Source organism: Pelophylax lessonae (assembly GCF_965119305.1).
Source record: "Pelophylax lessonae genome assembly, chromosome: 8".
NCBI classification, from domain to species: Eukaryota; Metazoa; Chordata; class Amphibia; order Anura; family Ranidae; genus Pelophylax; species Pelophylax lessonae.
Genome location: NC_138775.1, coordinates 92,125,216 through 92,153,048, shown reverse-complemented (window position 1 = coordinate 92,153,048; position 27,833 = coordinate 92,125,216). Strand labels below are relative to the sequence as shown.

The 27,833-nt window shown below is 43.6% G+C and overlaps 1 protein-coding gene across 1 annotated transcript in view; it reads left to right on the top strand.

Annotated features, from left to right (window-relative positions):
* Window positions 1-27,833, top strand: part of SFMBT1 (Scm like with four mbt domains 1) — a 320,697-nt gene that overhangs the window by 66,976 nt on the left and 225,888 nt on the right. The window contains exons 3-4 of the mRNA XM_082266048.1: window positions 8,234-8,352; window positions 25,409-25,503. Of these exons, the coding sequence (XP_082122174.1) occupies window positions 8,244-8,352; window positions 25,409-25,503 (204 nt within the window). The 5' untranslated portion in view covers window positions 8,234-8,243. The remainder of the gene's footprint in view (window positions 1-8,233; window positions 8,353-25,408; window positions 25,504-27,833) is intronic.

Below are 27,833 nucleotides of genomic sequence, written 5' to 3'. Positions count from 1 at the left end.
CTTGTTAGGAGCTTTCCGTTTTTGTTATCCTGTTCGTAAGATATCTATTTCGTGAGAGTATATTTATTAAATTGATGGTTCGATTTAGTTCTGCAAGGAGTCCTTTCCTGGCTTGGATCAAGTCTTGGAGAGTTTGGATGGCTCTGGATTGTTGTGGGCCGTTTCTAAAGTCTTTATGCGTGTAGTTTGGTTTTTTTTTTTTTTTTTTTTTACTCTGTCTTTCTTTCTGCGTGCTGATGCAGATTCTCGAGAATATTCATGTGTTGGAATGGCCCAGTCAAAGTCCAGTTTGAGAATCTGTGGCAAGACTTGAAAATTGCTGATCACAGATGCTCTCCATCCAATCTGACAGAGCTATTTTGCAAATAAGAATGGGCGAAAATTTCACTCTCTAGATGTGCAAAGCTGGTAGAGACCTACCCAAAAAGACTTGCAGCTGTAACTGCAAAAGGTGCATAAAGGTGGTTCTACAAAGTATTGACGGGGGGCTGAATACAAATGCACGCCACACTTTTCAGATATTTATTTGTAAAAATTTTTGAAAACCATTTATCAATTTCCTTCCACTTCACAATTTTGTGCCACTTTGTGTTGGTCTATCACATAAAATCCCAATAGAGAACATTTACGTTGCTGCTGATGACGTACTAGCTACGAAACGCGTACAGCGTGTCGAGTCATTTCCGGTTTACCCGCACAATATCGAGGCTTGGATCGCAAGCGCTCCGATACATATCTACGCTCGATTTTACCTGCTCAAATGTGAGTACCTCTGTATGTTATATGCGAAATAAATTACCTTACGGCATTACACTATGTCCCTTATTTACTAAAACACAAGAGTAAGAACAATAAGACAATTACCCCAGAGGGGAGTGTCAAATAATCTCACCCACTCGGCGCTAACGTGCTTAAGCTACATAAAATAGCCAAAAAACATAGGGCGGTAAACCCGTCACTGTTAAGATCAATTAAAATTGATAATACAATCACCAATAATAATATTAAAACCTCTCGGATCTCAGCTGCTGTTATATATATATATATCAAACTGTAAAAAGGTGTGTACATATAATATATCACATGCATACACTAACAGCGCTTAAGTTAAAATCACAAAGTCCATCGTGTGATAAATTGATCGAATATTATCCAGCTTGTTGACATCATCTGCAGGTGTCACAGTCCTATATGTGTATATTAAGTGCTCTGATGATAACAGAGTGAGGAGCCCCTTCACCACACCGGCATGCCCCCCCAAGCAGTGCCCACGTACCTCACTGAGGGGGAATATACGCCCAACTAGATGCGATCAGGATGGACTGCCTCACATGTGATAAGCCAGGAACTTCCCACAGGCACCGCTCACAATAGGACATAGAAAGACCAGGCCAATCATACACCTTTTCAAGTACAGCTCCAGACTTCCTCCCGACTGCAGGCTAGATCACTCCATATGAGCCATATCATGCATGAATAAAAAAAGCGCTCATAGCGTAACTCTATCAAGCATGCGGAATTTATTAAATAACTCAAAGAATACACTCACAAACGAAGTATAAGCAAAGGCATCCAAAGTAAAAGCAGATAAAATCGAATTGCTGTCCCGGACCGGACTACCTGTACGGCTCCAGCCGTCCCCTTCGTGGAGCCGAAGTTGCGGCTAAAACACCGTGTAACCTCCGGGTTCCGACTTCCGGGTTCGGCGTGACGTCAGACGTCCGGGACGTAGGGTTGCTATGGTCACCGCGTGTCCACGCCCTAACGCGTTTCGTCATTGGCTGACTTCAACGGAGGGCGTGGACACACGACGACACCTCTCCTCTTTATAGTATACAAGAAAGGGCGGAAGCACAACTCGGGAGGCATCCATTACTGGCAACACCGGACATTTACATCGTCCCTCCTCTCCACTCCAGTGTCTTCCTACCCCTGCTTGTATCCAATCCTCTGACATACCGGGCGATGTTAACCCTATAACTTCCGCCAGAGAAACGATATATGGAGATTACAGCCCGCAGCTGCCCTCAGTCACGGCCATAAAAAATATCTCCATGGTAACCATGCAACATTCTTATAGTGCAATAAAACTCAATAATACTATATCCCACATTGTATAGGAGAAACTTGGATAGTTTGATCCAATGGGGATATGATACACATATCCTCAATAAAAAGGAGAAGAGATATCTGTTTCCCAGCTACAGTAGAGTCCCTACTATATATACGTTACCGAAAATTCATAAAGATGAGGTAAACCCTCCGGGGAGGCCCATAGTGAACAGCATTGGATCCGTCACATCAAGAGTTGGCCAGTATCTGGATCACTTCTTACAAGACAGTGTGGTTAAAGTCAAATCCTATTTGAAGGATACTAAGGACCTTTTACAAACTTTAAGGGAAATTACCCTTCCCCCATATGATGAAATCTTTTTGGTTACTGCGGACGTTTCCTCGCTCTATACAATCATCCAGCACGAGGACGCCCTGCTTGCACTGAACTGGGCCTTTAGTAGGAGAGAGGATCTCCCTGAACCCCAAAAAAGATTCTTGGGCAAGGCCTTAGAGTTCTGTCTTTCGCATAATTACTTTTGGTACTCAGGCCAATACTATTCCCAGAAAAAAGGCGTGGCTATGGGCGCTAAGTTCGCCCCTAGCCTCGCCAATTTGTTTATGGGGGAATGGGAGGACAGGTTCATCCATGCCACTCAAAGACAGGAATTGATTGTATATAAAAGGTACATCGATGACCTGTTCTTCATTTGGGCCGGTCCAGAGAGCTCACTACAAGAGTTCGCCGAGTATTTGAACGGTAACTCTATCAACATAAGACTAGAGTTCAACTGGAATAAAGAAGTGATCCATTATCTCGATGTAGAGGTGCAGATTAAAGACACTGCACTTGTGACACGAGCCTACTTCAAACCTACGGACAGGAATGGCTATTTACCTGTCCAGAGTGGCCACCATAAGAAGTGGCTCACTAACATTCCGAAAGGACAACTGCTACGTGTCCGAAGAAACTGCACTGGAGATGCAGATTTCTTCGAGCAAGCAGCCATTATTAAGAACCGGTTTGTGGAGAAAGGCTACAGTTGCAGTGTTTTGGAGGACACGATTAAAGAAGTGGGACGGAACTCCCAAGCTTCGTGTCTAGTTAATAAAGAAAGGAGTACAGACAATCGCCATGAGTGGGGTTTTATTTCAACGTTCAATGCACAACATAAGGACGTTGAGCAGGTCTTCCGAAAACATTGGAACGTCCTATGTATGGACCGTTTTTTGGGGGCAGTCCTACCCCCAAATCCGGTCTTTATTTATAGGAAGGCACCCACCTTTGGCGATAGATTGGTGAAAAAGGTCCTTGACCCCCCAAAGAAGCCATCCTTTTTTTGGGACAACAGAGTTGGCTTTTTTGCCTGTAGGAGGTGTATATCCTGCAGACAGGTTCGTACACACCTCAGGGGGTATTCTTCCTTTGTATCTCCAGCAAATGGGAAGACTTTCGATATCAAGGACTGCATCACCTGTATGTCTACACACGTGGTTTATGGTCTTTTGTGTCCATGCAATAAGATCTATATAGGTCGAACGAAAAGAACTTTAGGAAAGCGTGTGTCGGAACATATTGCCAACATACGTAATGGATACAAAGACCATAGTGTGTCTCTACATTTCAAAGAAAAGCACAATGAGGATCCAAGTGGTTTGGTCTTTTGGGGCATAGAGAAAATTAATAAAGCTTGGAGAGGTTCCAATATGGTAAGAGAAATATCCAAAAGAGAAACCTATTGGATTTACCTCACCAATGCACTTCAGCCCCTAGGACTCAATGTCGAATTGGATCTAAATTGTTTCATTAGCGACTTTTGAGATTTTAGTAGGCCGTAACTGTAATCTATCCCTTATGTTTCTTTTCAGGGGTACCTGCCTTGAGAGGGGATACCTGATTTGTTGGCTTAAGTATTTCACCTTAGTTCTCTTTTTCCCGTGTCAGGTGTGGGGCCTGACAGGAAAATTTATGGCAATTTTTATGCCTTCAAATATATTTATTGAGTTTTAGTAATCTTAAAAAATTTATCTTCTGATATTTTTTAATTTTATTTTATTCTTATTTTATATTTACATTTTAATATGCGATCGGATTTCAGCATCATTAGAATGAGTCCCTCCCCTCTAATTTGATGGATGAGGTGGGATGTATACATGATTAACCGTTCAAGGTTCTAAAATCCTTTATATAGGTGTGTTATGATTAGTGTCCACACATTGTTCTGTGTAGGATGGGTGCAAAACCGGAGCAGGGGGAATTAGTAGTAGATATATGGGGGGTCTAAGTATGGACTCCAGTGTTCTCATAAAAGCCGGGGATATTGACATCGCCCTAATGACTATGTATAGTCTGTTGCCCTAACATAGTTCTGAAAGGAACGGGTGTCGGGCTAATGACTGGGTGAAGGAGCAAAGAATTTCCCCAGAGGTAATAGAAATAAGAGCAGGGAGATATCTTTGCAATTTTCTCCCAGAAGGTATACTAGCCCTCCCATTCCCCTGGAGGGAGGAGAGGGAATATGGAGAGTTTTGGGTATCTTTAAAATTAATTCTCACTGTGAATATTTGCTCAGTGGTTTTGCACGTAACGCTACATACAATGTGGGATATAGTATTATTGAGTTTTATTGCACTATAAGAATGTTGCATGGTTACCATGGAGATATTTTTTATGGCCGTGACTGAGGGCAGCTGCGGGCTGTAATCTCCATATATCGTTTCTCTGGCGGAAGTTATAGGGTTAACATCGCCCGGTATGTCAGAGGATTGGATACAAGCAGGGGTAGGAAGACACTGGAGTGGAGAGGAGGGACGATGTAAATGTCCGGTGTTGCCAGTAATGGATGCCTCCCGAGTTGTGCTTCCGCCCTTTCTTGTATACTATAAAGAGGAGAGGTGTCGTTGTGTGTCCACGCCCTCCGTTGAAGTCAGCCAATGACGAAACGCGTTAGGGCGTGGACACGCGGTGACCATAGCAACCCTACGTCCCGGACGTCTGACGTCACGCCGAACCCGGAAGTCGGAACCCGGAGGTTACACGGTGTTTTAGCCGCAACTTCGGCTCCACGAAGGGGACGGCTGGAGCCGTACAGGTAGTCCGGTCCGGGACAGCAATTCGATTTTATCTGCTTTTACTTTGGATGCCTTTGCTTATACTTCGTTTGTGAGTGTATTCTTTGAGTTATTTAATAAATTCCGCATGCTTGATAGAGTTACGATATGAGCGCTTTTTTTATTCATGCATGATATGGCTCATATGGAGTGATCTAGCCTGCAGTCGGGAGGAAGTCTGGAGCTGTACTTGAAAAGGTGTATGATTGGCCTGGTCTTTCTATGTCCTATTGTGAGCGGTGCCTGTGGGAAGTTCCTGGCTTATCACATGTGAGGCAGTCCATCCTGATCGCATCTAGTTGGGCGTATATTCCCCCTCAGTGAGGTACGTGGGCACTGCTTGGGGGGGCATGCCGGTGTGGTGAAGGGGCTCCTCACTCTGTTATCATCAGAGCACTTAATATACACATATAGGACTGTGACACCTGCAGATGATGTCAACAAGCTGGATAATATTCGATCAATTTATCACACGATGGACTTTGTGATTTTAACTTAAGCGCTGTTAGTGTATGCATGTGATATATTATATATACACACCTTTTTACATGTCCCTTATTTACTCTCTGGCATAACATCGGGAGTGGAATCGGGGGGTACCTCGGACCATACCCATTATCGGGAAAACACACAGGGAACCAAGCCAGTGGATATCCACACTAGGACCAGCCAGGCTCCGTTACACGCCCCCATCCAGACATAGGAGGATATCGCTGGGCCGCTGGATCCATTTAAACACCCTCTTAATACCCCTGTGTGGGGTGGGTGTCTCTGGTAAGTGTGCCTTTCCACTGGAGGGATCTCCTAGCACCTTACCACCCACCACGGGGTCACTCCTCATCTATCAGTCACCAGAGTGTTGCCACCTGAGTGTTGTCACCTACTTCAACTTGTGATATTTGTTTGCCTGTGGTCACTGCATGTGACATATAGACTTTTTTTACTAAGATTTTTTACTGGACTTTACAAGCTGTACATATTTTGGACTGTTTTCTGTTGGCACCTTATACTACCCCCTTACCATTGTATATGGTAGCATTGGGGCTTCTTACACACTATAGCACTTTCTTTAAAGCACTTTGATATTGCATGAATTATTATTGGTCATAGCAATTGGTAGCCTACCGTTTAGGTTTGTCATCTATCACATATAACATTTTTGCACCAGTCACTTTCAAATTCTTGGAGGCACTTTAATATATTGCACTTGCGTATTCGCACTATTTTGATGTTTATGATTACAATTTTGTACTGGTGATTTTAAATCATTGCACAAATGTGATAGCACGTAGGCACTTTACATTTTCAATCACTGGACTTTTTACCACAATTTATATCTAATTTCAATATAGGCCGCGCCACCATCCCTTCTTTTCTTCACATTTACGTTTTTGGTTGTACCATGACAAAATGTGGAAAATTTCATAGGGTATAAATACTTTTTTCAAGGCACTGTATGTGTTCTACAAATCTATAAATTGGTGCTTCATTTTCGGTGCTGACACCCATTTGAGGCATAACAGCACTCAGTGGGGCAACAACAGCTACAAACACTCTTGCATGCCTGCTGACCGTTTGTCTAAAAAAACTCTTATTCACTGACCAATAACCGGTATATAGATTAGAAGTTCTAACTTCACTTGCTGCATGCTTGTTCCTGGGTCTATATTTAAACCAGAGACCACCAGATGAATAGCATTTTCAAGCTGTACATTTTTTACAGTTTCATTTTTCTCCTTAATTATATTTGAAAGAAATTTAGCTCCACAGTAGGTGTTTTGTCTAAATGGCTAAAGAGAAAACTGTATTGCCTCTTCACCGTTCAGTCTTGTTCGTCAGTTTTTTGCAAGCAACATCGCAATTCATTTACTGTAAATGTGGCAAACTATATATTGTGCATCTTTTTATTTTTGTGCTAATTATAGGATCTGCTACAAATTGTTATAAGATATGCTGCTATTCTAGTGCATGGTACACACTATGAGAATATCAGACGAATGATCGTCCATTTTTTTTTTTTTGTATGCTAGACTTGTATCAAAAATGTAATGTTTACCAAAGTGATGAAAGTTCTCATACGACAGAATAAAAATCTGAAGAAATGTGTTGTATTGTATTTTCAAACGACAACTGTGCTAATTAAATGAAAATTGTACGATCTGGTATTGTGGGAGAAAATTTTTTGTGCATGTCCCATCGGATAATTTTTGAATGAACTGTCATGATCTGCTCCCGAAAGCTGTGTACTTACGATCAGATTATCGTGCGATTGCTTTGAAAGCAGTATTTTTCGTACGATTTTCTGATCGTGTGTATGGGCCATAAGGCTGCATTCACACTTGAGCAATGCAATGTGTTGTAGTTTTTTTGCCATGCAAAAGCATAGGGCAGCCTATTCACATTAGTGGGCTGCCCCTACGCATGTCGAACACACTAGAGTAGCTCAAGTGCCTTTTTTTTTTTTTTGGCACTGAGTCAAGCACTTTCTGCTTTGTTTTTCACACAACAAAACGTTTAGAGTGCCATTAGGAAATAATGGCACCACAGGCATGATACACGTTTTGCTGCGCTTTTAGCATGTTTCCAAAAATACGAGTTTCTGCCCATCTGCTTGGAATGCTTAGGTGTGAATTCAGCCTTAATATTACCCTACTACGCAAGCAGTTTTAATCACCTGCTGCTGACCCATTAAACCTTTTGTTGACATTGTTTTTAGGTTTAAAATGGTCTACAGGATGTTAACTAACTACAATAGTGCAAAAATCACAATTCCTTGTGTAGTTTATCCCTTGCTAAATGGTGCAGCATGTACATAAACTTCTCCTTTAGTTCCAGCTCAACCTTGTCGCTACCAGCAGTTTAGGCTTTTTATGAGTTTTTTTGTACAACTAGTAGAGCTTAGATCATAAAAGCAAGTGTACATAATGTGATACCTAGATATATTTAGGGACATGCTTGCTGTTTTTTTTTCATGCTGAAAATGGCCACTGTAGCTATTACTGCAACAAGCATCAGCAGCGAATATAGCATGTGACTTTTTATGTAAAATCGTTGTTATTCTGTGCTTTAGAGTTGGATGAATGGGAACATTAAGCGTTGGACTGATGTCACAGACACAGCTTGCAAATCCTGTTTCAGCCACTGGATGCACCTCCACTAACATGAGTGTCAAAGAACAGAACAATGAAGGTATGTAATGAGCCAGATTTATTGTTTACGTGTAGCATTGTAAGGAATCACTCACCTTTCATGCATAATAAAAAGCTGCCCTATGAAGATGCCTAAATGCATGCAAATTTTCTGCAGAGGGAGATATTAATACTTTACCTCTTCTGCTAACCGTTTGCCTGTGTATGGTGAGGCCCCACTTTATGTGTAAATGCATTTAATCATGAATGATATCAGATTTTAGAAAACAGGCCCCAACTTATACATAATGTGTCCTCAAACCATTGCTGCAGAAGCAGCAAATCTATAGCAGTTTAAAATCATGGACTGCCCTTACTTACCTCACTACAAACATTCCGTGGATTTAATTGCCAATCACAACTTTTTGCCACTCGATTGTCAAGTCCACTTGTGCCACCATGCAGAGGTGGGGGACTTGAGTCACATGACTTGACTTGAGTCAGACTTAAGTCACCAGTTTGAGGACTTGAGACTTGCTTGACTAAAATTAATAAAAGACTCAACTTGACTTTGACTTGGTATTCATGACTTGAGACTTGACTTGAGACATATGACTCGAAATTACTTTACTTTTTTAAGTTATTAAATATTTGCATTTTCTCAAGATGTCTTAAAGCAAAATCAATGTGCCTGTTATGTTTCTGACACCACAGTCACTTAAAACACCTCAGTGTTTTATCATCAAAATCCTAAATATCCTAAAAATCAGTGTTCTGATTTTTAGGATACTGGCTGTTTAACAATGGAAATACTTAACATGTTTTAAGTGACTGTGGTATTGAAACATGACCGGACGAAGGATTTTGAGCTGTTTGGACATTCAAAGTGTTTCTTTAATATACCAAGAAAAAAAGCAGTTTTGTTAATGTTGAGAATAAAACAAAAACTTTCCTGACCACTGACTTTTAACTGATTGATTTAAAGGTGAAAATTGGGGTGGATCAGTATTTTGACTTGATTTGTGACTTGACCAAAATAAATGACTTGACTTGCTTGACTTCTAGCATGGACTCGATTTGACTTGCTTGCTTTTCACCACAGTAACTAACTTGGGACTTGCTTGAGACTTGAAGGTTAAGAGTTGAGACTTGCTTGTGACTTGCACAGGTGTGACTTACTCCCATTTCTGCCACCATGTTAGGTCAGTCTTTCTTTAAATTGCTTTGGTGAAAGGGGTAAACACAGCACTGGGAAGTGAAATCAATGGTGTGCATCAGGCAAATAATTACATTTTCTATAAGTTATTTTATCATACATCTCATTGGTTCTAATTTAGCCTACAAATTCTGTTGTCCAGTTTCTTTCTGTTTTGACTACAGCCAACCATAGACAGTTTGAAATTTTGTCCCTTCAGCAGGAACAGGCCAAATTTCAATCCATCATGTGGGCAGGCTGATTGTACTGAAGCTGATCTATTGATCAACTTCAGTACAACCAGTCTGTCAGGTTTTTTTTTTTTGTACGATCAGTGCTGCTAGCTATAGCCAGCAGAAGTGATCATTGTATTCTGACAATGGGAAATTGCCTGCTGTCTGTAACGCTCCTGCGTTTCATGTATGGTGTGGATTTTCAGCTGCAGAAATATTCCACTTCAGTAGTCATGTAAGAGAGATGCTGAGATACCATTCCCAACCTCAATGACTCATCATGTGTGGAAGGTCTTAATTCAGCTAGTAAATACACACACTCAACAAGCTGGTTCCTAGAGTGACTTTATGTATGTAGTAACACAGTGATGAAGATTTAAGAGACAGGTTGAGTGGAGGTGGTAGGTGACAGACACTTGAAGGTAAGACAGTAGCAGATGGATGCAGGTAGGTTTAGCAATCATGTATGGTAGCAGATGACAGAGTAGCAGGTGGACATACTAGAGAGATCAACCCAGTGCAGGAATAAGTAGCAGTAGTCTTAAGAGCTAGCAATCTAGATATGCAGATGTGATAAATAGTCTTTACTATGCAGAGCTAGATAGTGTAAGCTTAGTATAAGTTTATAGAGGGTTCCCCTGCGGGGTACTTGGCACTAATAGCAATACAGCCGAAGGTTGGTTCAGGAAGAGCGGATGATCCGGAAGCGGGATACAGGGATCAGCGCAGCGAGGTTCCGTCAGCGAGGTATGCTTGCAAGCACGAAAGCTTCAAGCCAAGTTAGCATCCAGGTAAGGGTGTTTGAACGAACACATGTGAGTGAGAACCGGCGATTTAAATAGCCATCTAGTCCGGCGCTGAGTGATGACAGCATCAGTCTTAAAGGGAAACACACCTATATGTGTTTCTTCTATCTAGGTAGATGGAAATCACCCGGAAATAATGTGATAGGAGGCACTGAGAGTGCCAGAACCTTACACTGTCATAATACAATAGCAAAGCAGGAGGGTCTCCAAATAGAGCAATAACTTTTCTTCAATCCATGGTTGAAGGAAAGAAAATGGCAAAATCTATGGCCAGCCTTAAACCTAGTACACACGGGCAGAATTTCAGGCGGGACATTTAGCATGTGTGCACTGCAGCCAGTCCAATAGAAGCCGGCCATTCGGCTGGCATCTGTTGAAAGGGCATGACTAAAAAAGTAATTGGCTGAGAGCACTGACTGCTGTTCTGGCAAGGAGGCTGCCCCCCCACCCCCACCTGTCCGAACACAATAGCACAAGGGGGAGATCGCTGTACTAAAATCGCATAGTTGGTACAACTGCTCCTCCTGAGCTAAAAGGATAAATCCTACGAGCAACCAATTGACAATATAATTGCTGCAAACCATCCACTATCTCATACAGCGTTAATAATATAAATAAATAAAATTGCTGCGCAAAAATGTCATGTAACCATCATGTGATCAATATCCCATCAGTTTGTACTCAGATATAGGTAAAAACTAATAATTGATAAATAAATATATATGTATATAAATTGTGCCCAATGTGTAGAAATCACATATATAAAAATGAAGTATTATCCTATTGGTGCCAAAATAAATCTAGACAAGTGCCAATATATATAGTGACCTCTTGTAAAGCGCCAATGGTGCTGATTAAACTAATACTGATAAATAAATGCAAAGTTCATAATGTGCAAAAAACAGTCCTTATTGAATCAGTGCAAATAGATGGATCCGAATCCTCCAAAAATTGCCAATATATAGTAACCTCTTATAAAGTGCCAATGGTGATGACTAAACTAATACTGGTAAATAAATGCAAAATTCATAATGTGCAAAAAACAGTTCTTGTTGAATCAGTGCAAATAGATGGATCCGAATCCTCCAAAAAGTGCCAATAGTGCCAAACAGTGCAAATGACAAGGTCACATAAAGTGACCTGTGCTTCCAAAGTGCCAAGGCAATGAAGTGTCACCAAACGTGCACCCCCTTGTGAGTGGGCGCTCACCTTAAAGCCTGCGACTATGCGGTTAAGCAATAGTCAATGCTTAGTGGGATCTCCTTATTGCTCTCAGACAAGGATAATTTACATAGATTGGCTCCTTCCACAAGCTTTCAGATACAGGTCATATTCAAGGAAAATTAGCCTCCTTCCTTAATGCTTCCAGGTGAGGATCCTCTATATATCTCAGTTCCCCCTCAAGCCATCAGGTGTTACATCTGAAAGGAAGAACTGACATAGTGCTGACATCCTTAAGGCAAATATTTATTTAAGAAATAAGAGTAACACTCACATTTAAAAGGTGCTTCTAGTGCACCACTCTATAGCAAGCCTTCTATATTAAAAAGTGAATCGATGGTGGTGTGGTGAGAAATCTCAACCCAATCTGCTATCCGGCAGCTGACAGCCTAACTGAGAAGTCCAGTGTAACGTTCCGTCCGTCCTGGCCCCTCCCCTACGCTTGACAACACAGGGAACCACAAGTCTTCATCAGGGGGATATGATTGGACGGCGGACTACCATTGATTTATATAGCCGAAGCGGGCGCCAATTTCTTGAAGACATACAGGTGCCGCCATTTTGCGTGTGACATTGTTACTATATTGCAGAACAGGATAGTAACTGACCGTCAAAGGGCTATTTCCCTCACACCAGCACAATCCAATATATTACAGCACATTAGGGATAACTACATTCATCAAATAATGTCTTAATGGCAAGAATTGGTGCAGTGGTAATAATAATGGAGCGTTGAAACTATCAAGGTAATTAAAACTCGTAATAAATCCATAAATGCAGCTTATTGGTTCACATGGATAAACGGCATCACAATACAATATTATTAAAAGGCAATGTTAGTAATGCTTCATAAATCATTATAAAATAATAAGATCACCACTAATAAATAATATGCAAATAGTGATAAAAAGCAATCTTAAGAAGGGTATAGTAACCAGTATTAATAAAGGGCAACGCTAATACGGTATCAAGAGTCATAATGGATGGACCAAATAAGGTGAAATATAAATATAATTATAAACCACTTGTAAAAGACAGATACTATAAAAATTGATATAGAAGTATTCAAATTTTTTAAAATATATACATAGTGTATAAATGAATTATATATGTAATAATACTTTAATAATAACTGATGAAGCATCCCAGATCAAACTCCTTGTTTATACCCCCAGGGACTAATGAACCTAACTAATCCACCAGGATTCCCTCTTGCTTAATTCCCTAACAAAATTGCCCCCCCCCCCCTCCAGTGTTTTTTGGGGGCTTCAATACCCCAGAATTGCATACCCTTGCAACTCTGGTTTTGCCTTTCCTTAAAATGTACGGACAAATAATGTTTATCAAACCCACTGTTAATATTGTAGACTTGCTCTTTTATTCTTTCTTTTAACCACTTAAGGACCGGAGGATTTGGCTGCTCAATGACCAGTCCCTATTTTGCGATTTGGCACAATTGCGCGGTTGTGCGAAGCTGTACCTAAACGAAATTGACGTCCTTTTTTCCCCACAAATAGAGCTTTCTTTTGGTGGTATTTGATCACCTGTGTGATTTATTATTTTGTGCGCTATAAACAAAATAAGAGCGACAATTTTGAAAAAATTACAATATTTTTCACATTCTTTTATATGAAATTCTCAAACAAAAAATGAAAAATCAAAATTTTTTATTATTTCAGGCCAATTTGTTTTCTGCTACATATTTTTGGTAAAACAAAAATCGCAATAAGCTTATTTTGATTGTTTTGCGCAAAAGTTATTGCGTTTACTAACTACAGGAAAGATTTATGTCATTTCTATTGTTTTTTTGTTTTTTTTTACTAGTAATGGCGGCGATCTGCGATTTCTTTTTTTTTTTTTTTTTTTTTGTGGGACTGCGACATTGCGGCGGACAGATTGGACCCCTAACTGACATTTTTGACACTTTTGGGGGTACCAGTGACATTACTACAGTAATCAGTGCTAAAAATATGCACTGTTACTGTAAAAATGACACTGGCAGGGAAGGGGCTAACATTACTGGTGATCAGTGGGTTAAATGTATCCCTAGGGGCGTGATTCTAACTGTCAGGGGGCGTGGCTTGTGAAGTAATCACAGAGACATGCGATCCTATATAGCAGGGTCACATAGCCTCTGTGATTACTTCAGGAAGAATGACAGGCGGCTGTGTTTACATCAGCCATCTGTCCTTCTCTCTCTGCTGCGGGAGATCGTGAGTGGCCGGAGGCTATCGGAGCCGCCGGTCACACACACTGGCTCCCCAGCTAACGAGCGGGTGCGGGAGCGTGCCGGCGGCAGCGGCGTGCGCTCGCCCCCTAGAGTCTCCTGAGCGAGCGACGTAACATAACGTTGCTTTGCCCAGGAGCGGCTGGCTGTGCATGTGCGTTTCATGCGTCCTATATATAGCTTATCACAGGGACATTTGATGGCGTTGACACCTTCTGTTTCGCATGTAATAAAATCTTTAATTTCGTAAGCCTTATTATTTTGGGGATTTTGAAAACGTTTTTTCTTCTTAATGTTTTTGGGGACCCTGACACAGCTGTAGCATCGTCCGCATGCGTGGAATCCTTTGATGTCCCAACTGAATATGGACTGCTTTTTTGGGGGCTCACTCACATTTTCTATAATCCTGTCTCTCAAGTTCGGAGCTCTTTTATATACAAAATTGGGTTTATCATGTAACATTGGGCCTAATAATTTGTCCTGCTTTTATACCGGCCAATATCTTGTGATAATTTGTTCTACTTTTTTGTGTTGTATGTTGAAATCCAGGACTATCTTAATATCCATATCCTCCACCTGCGTAGTTGGTTTTACGCCATTTACCAGAGCCATCCTGTAAGTATTTCTGTCCTTGTTCAACTTGCCCTTCAGGAAATCTTCTTGATAGCCTTTATTCTCAAACATACTAGTGAGTTTTTTCGCTTGAACTTCAAAGTCTTCCAGATGTGTGCAGTTCCTTCTTAAACGCATATACTGGCCCCTTGGTACGTTAAAAATCCAAGGCTTAAAATGGCAACTGTTCACCGGGATATAAGAATTCCTATCAGTCTTTTTAAAATGTGTCTTAGTTTGAATCCCCTGATTAATAATCTCAATCTCTAGATCCAGAAAAATAATACTTTTATTATTAATGGAGTGGGTAAACTGTATATTCTGGTCGTTGTTATTTAAGTTGTCAAAGAGGTTCTCCATTTCCGAGGGCCCACTTCTTGCTATCATGATGAGGTCATCAATAAACCTTCTATACATGATGTCTGGTGTGTGTGTATAGACATACGCCATCCTTCCTCCCACTTCGCCATGTATAAATTAGCCACACTGGGTGCAAATTTTGCCCCCATGGCAACACCTTTGATCTGCAGATAATATATATTGTCATGCCAGAAATAATTATGGTGTAAACTGAAGTCAAGACACTTTAATAACTTTTTTAACCTAGGGCTAGTGGCATCAGACTTATATAATGCCCACTTGAGTGCCTGCATGGCTCCGTCCTGATCAATGTTCGTGTATAACGAGGAGACATCTGCAGTTGCCATAATAGTATCTGCGTCTACTTCCAATTCTCCCAACAACTGTAGGGTATGCTTAGTGTCCTTCAGAAAGGATGCTGTGTCTCGTAACGGGGGCTGCAATAACACTTACTATGGGTCTCCCGGGAAGGTTCTGGCTATCCTTATGAATCTTTGGAAGATAATAAATCACAGGAATCCGGCAAGATGATGGCAATAAATATTTTGCTTCAATGTTCAATAAATCCCGGTACAGACAAAATGAGATTGGGTGACTGACGGGTACACCTATTGCCAACCAATAACACCACATCCCCAATATAAATGTAAAACAAAGTACGGTGTTCAATGGACTGGAAAACCAGCCACGGAACCACCAAGGTAGTGGGACTTTGAAGGTGGATGGTTTTGGCACAAGACAGCACAGCAAAAGATTGAATAAAAATTACATTTTATTGATTTTCATAATACATTAAAAAGATACGGGAACCGTATCCAGTAATTTATAAGCAAAAATTAATCCATAAGGAAAGAAATACAGTTGATGCAATAACAAATACTGTGTTGTTGGGAACCGAGGAGATGTAGGGGGTCACCAGGGTCCTACATATTTTGCCATTTCAATGGCTTCGTCAGGGACCAAGTGACTTGTGACCTCTCGCAATGGTTCTAGGCATTAACAAATAAAGATGTTAACAGTATTCATTCTGCGTGTATAGACACATAAATTACAGATCAATACATTGTTACTTAAAGCATATACAAATACAGTCATACAAGACTTACCAACACATAATTATCAATGGCAACACAACTGTGAACTGCATTACTGGTCGTGCGTGCATGGCGGTACCGGAACCTCCCCAGGTCCTGGTGGACGCGGGGTAATGAGTGCCTTAGTAGGCCAGACCAGTGCTGGACCGGGCCAGGACAGAACAGTCGGCTATTGTGATAGGTACAGCCATAAATCCCTTTTCTCTTACGTCCTCCGACAGTCGCCGCCCCTTCATATTCATCACCAATGGGTTATGTCCTCTCATCCGTAGGAGTAGCTAGGCAATAGAATATGTTAGTACAAAGACTTTTAACATATCCCCACCCCCAGGGGGTGGTCCCCTCAGTACATAACCCTCCACTTCCTGTATCCAACTCAGTTTCATTTGTCTAGCTGTCAGGAGTGGCTGGATGTTTCTGTGCTGGGACACCTTGTCTCAGCTCTCTTTCCTTTCTTTGGATTTTATTTGAGTTTTTCTCTCTTTCTTGTTAGCTGTTATTTTATCAGCGTTAGTTAGTTCTTCGGAAGAAGAGGATCATGCGGGCTGCGTCTCGGGCTGACCCCCCTGATCGCAGGTTGTGGGTCAGTGGTTTCTCAGCCCGCCATCGAGCGTTCAGTCAGGTATCGCTCCTGAGTTATCTGAACGACCCATCCCTGTTCCGTGCAGGGATGCCAGGTGAGGTGGCTACCTCACTGGACGCTGTGCGGTTTCTCAACCCACCCTCTGGTGCGTCCTAGATGCGACTCTCCCTGCCTCATGTTCAGCGGTTTGTTCGCCTGTGCGGGTTCCCCACGCCATGTAAGAGGTAAGTGTATGTATGTGGGGACCTGTCTGTCTGGGGGGTGTCAGTCTGGGACTGTGTTACCTTACCCTGTGTTCACACTGTTACTGTCTCCCTATCCCTCGTGTTGCATGCTGTGGGCTGCAGGAGGGGGGGTTGTGCTGCACTCTGTGTCAGTCTGTATGTGAACGGCTGTGTGCTGTGGGGCTTGAGTTCTCATGCTTGGGGCACATTACAGCGCCGCTGCGGCGGTTTAACATGTTTATTCCTTTTGCTGGGCAATTGGTGTATTTTTCTATTTCACCCTCATGGGGTGTGGGAGCGGCGGTTTCGGCGCCAAACGGCGCCATTTTGGCTGCGATCGCTCCGGCCGCATGTTTTACATGCATGGCGGCCATTTTCTTGTAGCCTCCATAGGCTTTAATAGAGCGCCCTGTATACCAGCACTTCCTTTCCTTCAGAAGCACCGCAGGCAGCAGCAGCAGCAGCGATCTCCAGGTTCATTTCCCCCTATTCCCTGTGTCCTGCCTTGGTTCATTGTCCCTGTGGGGGTCCCTTGTGTGGGGGGTTTTTTGTGTGAAGTGGGCTACGATCGCAGCGCTCTCTTAAAGGGGCGGTCACCCATTTATTTTTCTGCTACAGGGGCATGGATTCTCAGGAAAACAAATTTCCTACAGCCTTAGTGGGAAGCCAGGGGTCCGCAATCTCCCCCCCCCCGGGGGGGATTTGGCTGCGATTGTGGCTAGCCTTGCGACTCAGGTGCAAAAGCTGGTGGCTGCTCAATCCACGAAAAAGGCCCAGGGTGTCAGTTTCCTCTGATTCAGAGGGTGATGGTGCTGGGGCTGCTGTGGCTGGGGTCTCCTTATCGGGGTCCCGTTCCTCCCTGGACCTTATCGGGTCAGAGATGGAGGCTGAGGTGGAGGGGGTTGATGATTCTCCCCCTGGCTCGTCTGAAGAGCTTGCACTCATGGATGGAATGGTTGCTTCTATCAAGCAAACACTGCGATTAGAGGAGGAATCATGTCCTCCAGCTGCCTTAGCAGCTTTTGGAACGCAGAAAAGACGCAAAGCGTCGCAGGTGTTCCCCTGCACTGATGATTTCCAAAACGCTGTGAAAGAACAGTGGCGTAATATACGCAAGCCATTTGCTGTACCTAGTAGGTTTAAGCTACGCTATCCCTTTACGCCTGCTACTGATGAGCGCTGGTGTATTCCGCCGCCGGTGGATCATGCGATAGCGGTTTTGAACAAATCCACTGCGATTCCGGCTGAAGACACCCCGGTGTTCCGGGATGCCACGGACAAGAGATTGGAATCTCTTGCCCGTCACACCTATTCTATTATGGGTTCTATGTTGAAAGCCTTATTTGCTTCTCTTATGGCGGCCCAGGCGGTCGCGAGCTGGACGCAGGTGCTTAGGCGGGTCCTGGTGGCTGATTCTGCCCCCCAGGCGACCTTGGATATGGTGGATCAAATCCACCAGGGTGTCATGTATTTGTGCGATGCGGACCTGGATATGGTTCCGTTGGCTGCACGTGTACACAGTGTGGCGGTGTTAAATCGCCGCCTGGTTTGGTTGAAGTGTTGGTCTGTGGATCAATCTTCCCGTAAGACTTTGGCCAATTTGCCTTATGATGGTTCTCGCCTTTTTGGCGAATCCTTAGATGCACTGATTAAGGGAGTTACGGGTGGTAAGAGCACGCTCTTGCCTCAATCCCACAAGCCCAAGGCGGCTCCCGGTAAGAAGCATGCTTCCTTTCGACCCCATCAGGGGTCCTTTCGTGCCTTTCGGTCACACTATAGGGGCAAGCCGTCTAAGGGTCTAGGCTCCCACAAGAAGCCGTGGAGCTGTCCCGGGTTCGGGACAGGTGGGTTCGGGAAATCGTTCAGTCTGGCTAGCAGATCGAGTTTCTCTCTCGGCCGAAGAGCAGATTTTTTTCCCTCAAATCTTCTGTTATCCCCGGAGCGTTTGCGGGACCTGCGCCTAGCGGTGCAGGACCTGAAGGCTCAGGGTGTGGTGGTCCCGGTGCCTCATCGGGACAGATTCGGGGGTTCTATTCCAATCTGTTCACCGTGCCCAGGAAAGAGGGCAAGGTATGTCCGATTCTGGACTTGAAGGCGCTGAACCGCCTTGTGCGGGTGCGCAAGTTCCGCATGGAATCCCTGCGGTCGGTGGTGGCTGTCCTGGTTCCGGGGGAATTCATGGCTTCCATCGACTTGAAGGATGCGTATCTTCACATCCCCATCTTCGAGGGTCACCAGAGGTACCTTCGATTCGCCATAGCGGAGGATCGTTACCAATTTGTAACTTTGCCTTTCGGTCTCGCCTCGGCTCCGAGGGTGTTCACCAAAGTGCTGGCACCGGTTCTGGCCTTGTTGAGAGCCCAGGGCATATCGGTCCTGGGATATCTGGACGATATTCTGGTTCGGTCTGCGACCAACCAAGGTCTGGTGAAGGATCTGTCCGTCACGTTGCAGACTCTGCAAGAGTTTGGTTGGACGATCAATTTCCCAAAAATCAACATTGTGTCCGTCGGTCCGCCTCCCATACCTGGGAATGATTCTGGACTCTGTCCAGGCGAAGGTCTTCCTACCGGACGACAAACTCAGGACTCTTCAGGAGGGAGTCAGGTCCCTCAGGGACAATCAGTTCTCGTCCGTTCGGACGTGCATGCGGTGTCTGGGTTTGATGGTCTCGGCTTTCGAGGCGATTCCCTTCGCCCAGTTTTCACACTCGGGGTCTCCAAGCGGAGATATTGTCCAAGTGGGACGGGCGACCGCACTCTCTGGATCTTCAGATATCCTTGAGTTCTCAGACCAGAAGGGATCTTCTGTGGTGGCTTCGGTCCCCCTCAGTGTCGGGGGGCAAGTCTTTTCGTCCCTTTTCATGGACGGTGCTCACCACGGACGCCAGCCTGTCGGGCTGGGGTGGTGTTCTGGGCGTTCTGTCCGCCCAGGGTGTTTGGTCGACGGAGGAGTCTTCCCTTCCGATCAACATTTTGGAACTGCGTGCGGTACTTCTCTGTCTTCGCCGTTGGACGGACTGTCTCCACGGCTGTCCGGTCAGGGTGCAGACGGACAATGCCACGGCGGTGGCTTACATCATTCACCAAGGGGGCACCAGGAGTGCCCAGGCGGCTCGAGAAGTGGCCGCGATTCTGTCTTGGGCCGAGACGCATGTCCCGGCAATATCAGCAGTTCACATTCCGGGGGTGGAGAATTGGCAGGCGGATTATCTGAGCCGCCAGACCCTGGACCAGGGGGAATGGTCCCTTCACCCGGATGTCTTCCAGATGTTGTGCGCGAAGTGGGGTCTCCCGGAGGTAGACCTGTTCGCGTCTCGTCTGAACAACAAAGTTCCACGGTTCGTGGCACGGACGCGCGATCCTCAGGCAGACGCGTCGGACGCGTTGGTTGCCCCGTGGCATCAGTACCGACTGATGTATGCGTTTCCACCGATTCAGTTGCTGTCCTGGTTCCTTCGCAGGTTGCACTCGGAACCAACTGCGGTGATTCTTGTGGCACCGGACTGGCCTCGCCGGTCCTGGTACGCAGACCTCGTAAACCTGGCAATCGACGTCCCGTGGCGTCTGCCTCTTCGAGAAGATCTTCTGTCGCAAGGACCGATCTTCCATCCTGCTTTACAGTCGCTGGCTTTGACGGCCTGGCTGTTGAGACCGAGGTCCTGAAGAACAGGGGTCTTTCCCCTGAGGTCATTCACACCTTGATCAATGCGAGGAAGTCTTCCTCGGGGAAGGTTTACTACCGTACTTGGAAGGCGTATTTTGCCTGGTGCGAATCCAGGGGTTTCTCTCCTACCACTTATTCAGTGTCTAGGGTGTTGTCCTTCCTTCAGACGGGTGTTGAACAGCGTTTGGCGCTGGCTACGATCAAGGGTCAGGTGTCCGCTTTGGCCGTTCTGTTTCAACGTCCTGTGGCATCTGACGCTTTGGTTGGCACTTTTGTGCAGGGGGTACGTCATCTGCTCTCTCCTAGGAGGGACCCTCTTCCCCCTTGGGACTTGAATCTAGTCCTGTCTATATTGCAGCGTGCTCCTTTTGAAAAGATCAGGGAGATCTCGCTGTCTTTGTTATCCAAGAAGGTCGCCTTTTTGGTGGCTATCGCCTCGGCTCGTCGAGTGTAGGAGCTGGCAGCCTTGTCCTGCAAATCTCCGTATCTGGTTGTGCATTTGGACAAGGTGGTCTTGCGACCTAACCCTTCTTTTCTTCCATAAAGGGTTTCGGACTTTCATCTCTATGGGGACATTGTCCTACCTTCGCTCTGCGCGAAGCCTAAGCGTCCGACGGAGGTGCTGCTTCACTCCTTGGATGTTGTCCGGGCGATTGGAGTCTACTTAAAATCGACTGGGTCTTTTCGCAAGTCGGATGCCTTGTTTGTTCTTCCGGAAGGTCCTCGGAAGGGCATGGCGGCGTCGGCTTCTACCATCGCCAAATGGATCAGACAGACCATTGAACAGGCCTATGCTTTGAAGGGGAAAGTTCCCCCTGTACCTGTGAAGGCGCACTCTACCAGATCTCTGAGTACGTCTTGGGCCTGTCGTCATGGGGCCTCTGTGGCCCAGGTGTGTAAGGCGGCGACTTGGTCGACCGTACACACTTTCACAAAATTCTACAGAGTAGATGTTCAGGCATCGGCTGATGCTTCCTTTGGTTCTTAGTGCGGCAGTTCCCTAGAGCCCTTGTTACGGGTTCTTTGACTGTTTGGGACATTTGTTTTTCCCTGGGTTTTCTTGCTCCTGTTGAGCGAGTGTTTTGTTCTTATGCCCAACTGGTTTCCTTCCTTTGGTAAGGTTCCTTTCTCTGATGGGGAGACGGCGTTGCCTTGGGCGCGGCTGCGTTCTTCCCACCCCTCATGTTTACACTGCTTTGGGACATCCCATTGGTGATGAATATGAAGGGGCGGCGACTGTCGGAGGACGTAAGAGAAAACGGAATTTTTGTAAAATCTTACCTGTAAAATTCCTTTCTCTGAGTCCTCTGACAGTCGCCGCCCCCGCCCCTCTTTTGGGGTTTTTGATGTACTCTCTACTGCTATTCCACTGAAACTGAGTTGGATACGGGAAGTGGAGGGTTATGTACTGAGGGGACCACCCCCTGGGGGTGGGGATATGTTAAAAGTCTTTGTACTAACATATTCTATTGCCTAGCTACTCCTACGGATGAGAGGACATAACCCATTGGTGATGAATATGAAGGGGCGGCGACTGTCGGAGGACTCAGAGAAAGGAATTTTACAGGTAAGATTTTACAAAAATTCCGTTTTTGTTCCATATCTAAATAATTCCTCCAGTTCTTTCCTATATCTTTTAGTCGGATTGGTCAGCAGTTTTTCATGTGTCGCTATCTTCTAGCAGTCTGTTCATCTCATCTTGGTATTGTTCCTTGGATAAAATCTCGATCCCTCCTCCCTTATCAGCAGGGCGGACCACTATATCTTTTCTTATTTCTAGCGATTTGATCCCCCTTCTAATATTGTCCTGTCTGTTCATCTTTTTAATCGGTAGGTTGTCCAGCTCTGTAGTCACCAATTTTCTGAACATATCAACACATTTGTTGTCCGATATTTTAGGATTAAAAGTTGATCTGTTACGCAATAAGGTATGAGAATTATCAAAGCATAAACGTTCCTGAGGGTTCATCTCGTAGTATTTCTTAATATTGAGCTTCCTAATGAATTATATATGTATATATTTTAAATAATTTTAATACTTCTATATCAATTTGTTATAGTATCTGTCTTTTACAAGTGGTTTTACAAGTGGTTTATAATTATATAATATATTTCACCTTATTTGGTCCATCCATTATGACTCTTGATACCGTATTAGCGTTGCCCTTTATTAATACTGGTTACTATACTATACCTTCTTAAGATTTCTTTTTATCACTATTTGCATATTATTTATTAGTGGTGATCTTATTATTTTATAATGATTTATGAAGCCTTACTAACATTGCCTTTTAATAATATTGTATTGTGATGCCATTTATCCATGTGAACCAATAAGCTGCATTTATGGATTTATTACGAGTTTTAATTACCTTGATAGTTTCAACACTCCATTATTATTACCACTACACCAATTCTTGCCATTAAGACATTATTTGATGATTATAGTTATCCCTAATGTGCCGTAATATATTGTATCGTGCTGGTGTGAGGGAAATAGCCCTTTGACGGTCAGTTACTATCCTGTTCTGCAATATAGTAACAATGTCACATGCCCGTATGTCTTCAAGAAAATGGCGCCCACTTCGGCTATATAAATCAATGGTAGTCCGCCGTCCAATCATAATTCCCTGATGAAGGCACGTGGTTCCCTGTGTCGTCACGTGTAGAGGAGGGGCCAGGACGGACGGAACATTACACTGGACTTCTCAGTTTGGCTGTCAGCTGCCGGATAGCAGATTGGGTTGAGATTTCTCACCACACCACCATCGATTCACTTTTCAACATAGGCTTGCTATAGAATGGTGCACTAGAAGCACCTTTTAAATGTGAGTGTTACTCTTATTTCCTTAATAAATATTTGCCTAAAGGATGTCAGCACTATGTCAGTTTCTTCCTTTCGGAGGATCCTCACCTGGAAGCATTAAGAAAGGAGGCTAATTTTCCTTGCATATGACTTGTATCTAAAAGCTTGTGGAAGGAGCCAATCTATGTAAAGGATCCTTGTCTGGGAGCAATAAGGAGATCCCACTAAGCGTTATTTGACTATTGCTTAATCGCAGGCTTTAAGGTGAGCGCCCACTCACAAGAGGGTGCATGTTTGCTGTGACACTTCATTGCCGTGGCACTTTGGAAGCACATGTCACTTTATGTGACCTTGTCATTTGCACTGTTTCGCACTATTGGCACTTTTTGGAGGATTCGGATCCATCTATTTGCACTGATTCAACAAGGACTGTTTTTTTGCACATTATGAACTTTGCATTTATTTATCAGTATTAGTTTAGTCAGCACCATTGGCGCGTTACAAGAGGTCACTATATATTGGCACTTGTCTAGATTTATTTTGGCACCAATCGGATAACACTTCATTTTTATATATCTGATTTCTACACATTGCGCACAATTTATATTTACAGTATATTTATTTATCGTTTATTAGTTTTTACCTATATCTATGCTCCTCCTGAGCTGTCAGGTTTTTTTTAAGTCAGCCCTGCTGGGTTGAATGAAAAAAAAAAAAAAATGGAAGTGTGTACCAGGCTTAAGTCTACTGAAAAGCTGCTTCAGTCTTCTCAACTCTGGACAATTTTACAACACAACCAATAATCCTCTGACATGCAAAAATTGCATTCCCTCATTAAGGACACCTGTCTTGTTAGAAAAAAGTTGGGCTGTCGTGGGAATGTTATAACCACAATTCTTGTATCTTTATTTGTTACGGAAAGGAGGAGTCATATAATGCTATGTGTAACAGCATTTGTATTCTCGGTTTTCTTTTAAAAAATCTCCTAATAAACCATAGAAAAGAAAAAAAGTAGGCTGCCGTTGCTAATGACTGGGTCTGGCTTCCATACCTTTTGTTTCATAGACCCAGAACATGCATGCAGCAAATGAAAGCGAGACGTCAGATTTTCTTATCTCTCAACTTGTGCCATACAAGTGACTCAGAAAGTATTAAAGCCAAAGCATTAGCATGAGAGCCAGGAAACAGAATATTTGCAGGAGAAGTAAGCAATGCCAGCCTACATATTTCTCTCATTACAGGATTCTTTGGAATAGAATCTTGTCAATCAAGCAATGTGAAAATTCCAATTGCTGGAACGTTTTCAATGAAAACAAAAATGTGCAGTATGAATATAAATTAGGTTATAATCAAAATTTGATCACATGCTTAACTTTTAACAGATAATAATAATTTACAGCATTGCTATCCTGGTGACTTTTATTTCTCCTAGTATAGAATTGCAGTATCAAAGGGTTTTGTTCTTTAAAGCAAGCAAAAGTGAGTAAATGCTGCTGCTTCTGGGGATAGGGAAGGGGGCTAATTTTATCCTTTTTACCCATTAAATTGTAGTTTGTTTTTTTTTCTATGGGAATCCTGGAAACTGAACTGGAAGCTAGTTGTGAGTTTAAAATAGTATTCCTGATTATAGCAAGTTCATTTAAAATAATTTATTTTCTAGTAATATACTTAAATATTAATGTTATATTTCTTATGTGTGTAACTGTATACAGTAATTTAACGTACATCAAATGCAAGGTGGTTGTTACATGTTTACTAAGATCTGCTGGCCTTTAAAATATTGTCAATTTACAAAACAGTAATAAACGACTTTGGAGGAAGATTGCCATGGTGTTTATGTGGTTGTTCAAAGCATTACAAAGTGGCAGTATGCACATTTCTAAGATGGGTCAGTAGTTCTTGTATAACATGTAGCATGCATGAATATATACAAGTCAGTGATCGCATTTTCCTAGAGATCTATAAGTCGACATTCTATATAATGGGAGTTTTGTTTTTAACTTATTTGTTGTTGTAAATTTGCGGTATATATATAAGCATCGGTCAGGAAGTAATCTAGTTTTTTTATTTGGTTTTCTCGTTTAATACAGAAGCTGATTCCAGCCTGGAGGAGGCAGAGTTTAACTGGGAGGAGTACCTAGAAGAGACAGGAAGCTCAACAGCTCCTCACAGCTTTTTCAAACATGTGAGTCAGCTATACAGATATGACAAATCTCAGAGCTGCACGCTTGGCCTGTCCTTCTTAAACTAGAAGGGAGGGAAATATGGATTCACATTTTTAAGAAATATTTCTATTATGCAGTAAAAAGTATGACAAAATACATATTTGTTAAAATATTTAAAAAATATTGCTTGCATGCTGTTGACATTAAGGAGGTTAGCCAAAATAAAAACTGTTCTGTTGCTTGTAAAGAGTATGCCTAGGAGAACAAGTATAATTAAAGGGAAACTCTGGGCAATCAATTAAAACACAGCAGAAATACATATGGTTACTGGATTACCTGCCAAATGATTTGCAATTCTGTAGAGGCAGTTTTGTGATAATCACAATGCAAAAGCAGTGAACAAGTGCAGTTCCTAATTATAGACCCTGTCTTAAAAAAAAAAAAATGTAAAAATAAATAAAAACACATCACTCTGTTTTCTATCCTCCCCCATATAATAATAATACATGCAGTATGTGCGTGGAATGTAATAAAAATTGGGTCTGGGCAGTACAACATTTTTAACGTAATTTCACTTATTAAAAAACAAATTGAAGTTGATTTTAAAAATCTGTAAGTACATTTAGGGTTCAGTAAATTAGAACACGCTGAAAGCCTTTCCATTGTTTTGTAAAGCAGCATAACCTCCCTGGCGGTAATCCCGAGTTGCTTGGGGTTAATTCTTTAGTACCAAAAGCAGTAACTCCGAGCCACACTTGGGAATACTCTGTAATCAGAGCCGGCGCCAATATAAAGTAGCCTATGCAGCCACCTTACCCCGCTGTCAAAAGGGATCCAAGGATGAAGAGGAGGACGGAGCGGTGGGAGGATCCCAGGTGCATGCAGGGAGGGGCAGGGGGCCGCTGTCAGGCAAGCTCAAGGATGGCGGTGTGTGCGCCTGGCTATGCGGGGTGGAGGAGGCCGCCACCTGAGATCCTGATGGAGATCTTCTGACTGCCCGGGACACAGCTTATCATCCTGGCCTTGGAAGCCCAACACTGATGCCATCTAGAGGAGCTGCAGGACTGGTGAGATCTGGGAGGATTGGTGAACCCAAGGTGTGTGGGGGAGGAGGATATTTGGGGGTGTGATCAGGATGGGGGTATGATCAGAATGGAGGGATCTGGGGTTGTGATCAGAGGGGGTATCTGGGAATGTGTGATCAGGTTGGCAGTATGTGAGGGGGGGTGTTATCTGGTTGCGGGTATTGAGGGGGGTGTGATCAGGCTGGCAGTATGTGAGGGGTATAATCAGGATCAGTTTGGGGGTTTGTGGGGGGTCTAATCAGAGTGGAGGTATGTGTGTGGGGGGTGTGTGAAGGGAGTGGGGGCATGAGGGGGTGTGTGATCAGGTTGGAGGTATGGGAGGGTTATCATAGTGGGTGGGGGTTGTGATCAGGTTGGGAGTATGTGGGGGTGTGATTGTAGTGGGGGTGTGTGGTGGGTGTGTGTGATCAGGGTGGTGGCATGTGGGGGGGGGGGGGGGTTGACCAGAGTATCAGAGTGGGGGTAGGGGGTTGATCAGGAGGATAGTGTGGTGAAGGGGGAGCAAAATGCACTTTCACCTAAGTAGACAAAAATCCTTGCACCGGCCCTGCCTGCTGTGAAACTTACCTTGTCCCTACGATCCCTTGATGTCCTCCCGCTGTGTCCTCCAGCCAATGCCAGCATCCGTCTTCCGGGTTCCCTTCCCTGCGGGCGCCGCGACACAGGGGGGTGGAACCAGGCGGAAAATCCAAAAAAAGTACACAAAACATGAGATGATACATTGTAATATGTTAGGATTACATTACTGTATCAAACCATTTCACCTGCGTTTTGTCCCTAGTGCTTCGTCTAGTGCCCTGCCTGCACGTTTACTGTTTTATTCCTTTTTTTTCTTTTATTAATAATTTTTATTAGGGATGCACCGAAATGAAATTCTTGGCCGAAGCCGAAGCCGAATAATAATAAAATGTTTGGCCGAAGGCCGAATACCGAACGCGGTGTTTTGCATTTTTTCCATTTATTTTGCCAATTTTTTGTCGTCTCTCGTCTCTCTCTCTCTCTCTCTCTCTCTCTTGTCCTCTCACTCTCTCTCTCTCTCTCTTGTCCTCTCATGTCTCTCTCTCTCTCTTGTCCTCTCATGTCTCTCTCTCTCGTCCTCTCATGTCTCTCTCTCTCCCTAAATGTTACTGTAGGGAATGGGATTCAGTGCACACTGCAGCCTTGTACCATAGGGTTAATGTTAGTGACACTGTAGGGATTGGGAAGGATGCTGGGAATGGAAATCAGGAAGCATGCAGGCAGCCTTGTAAATTTTAAATTGCAGA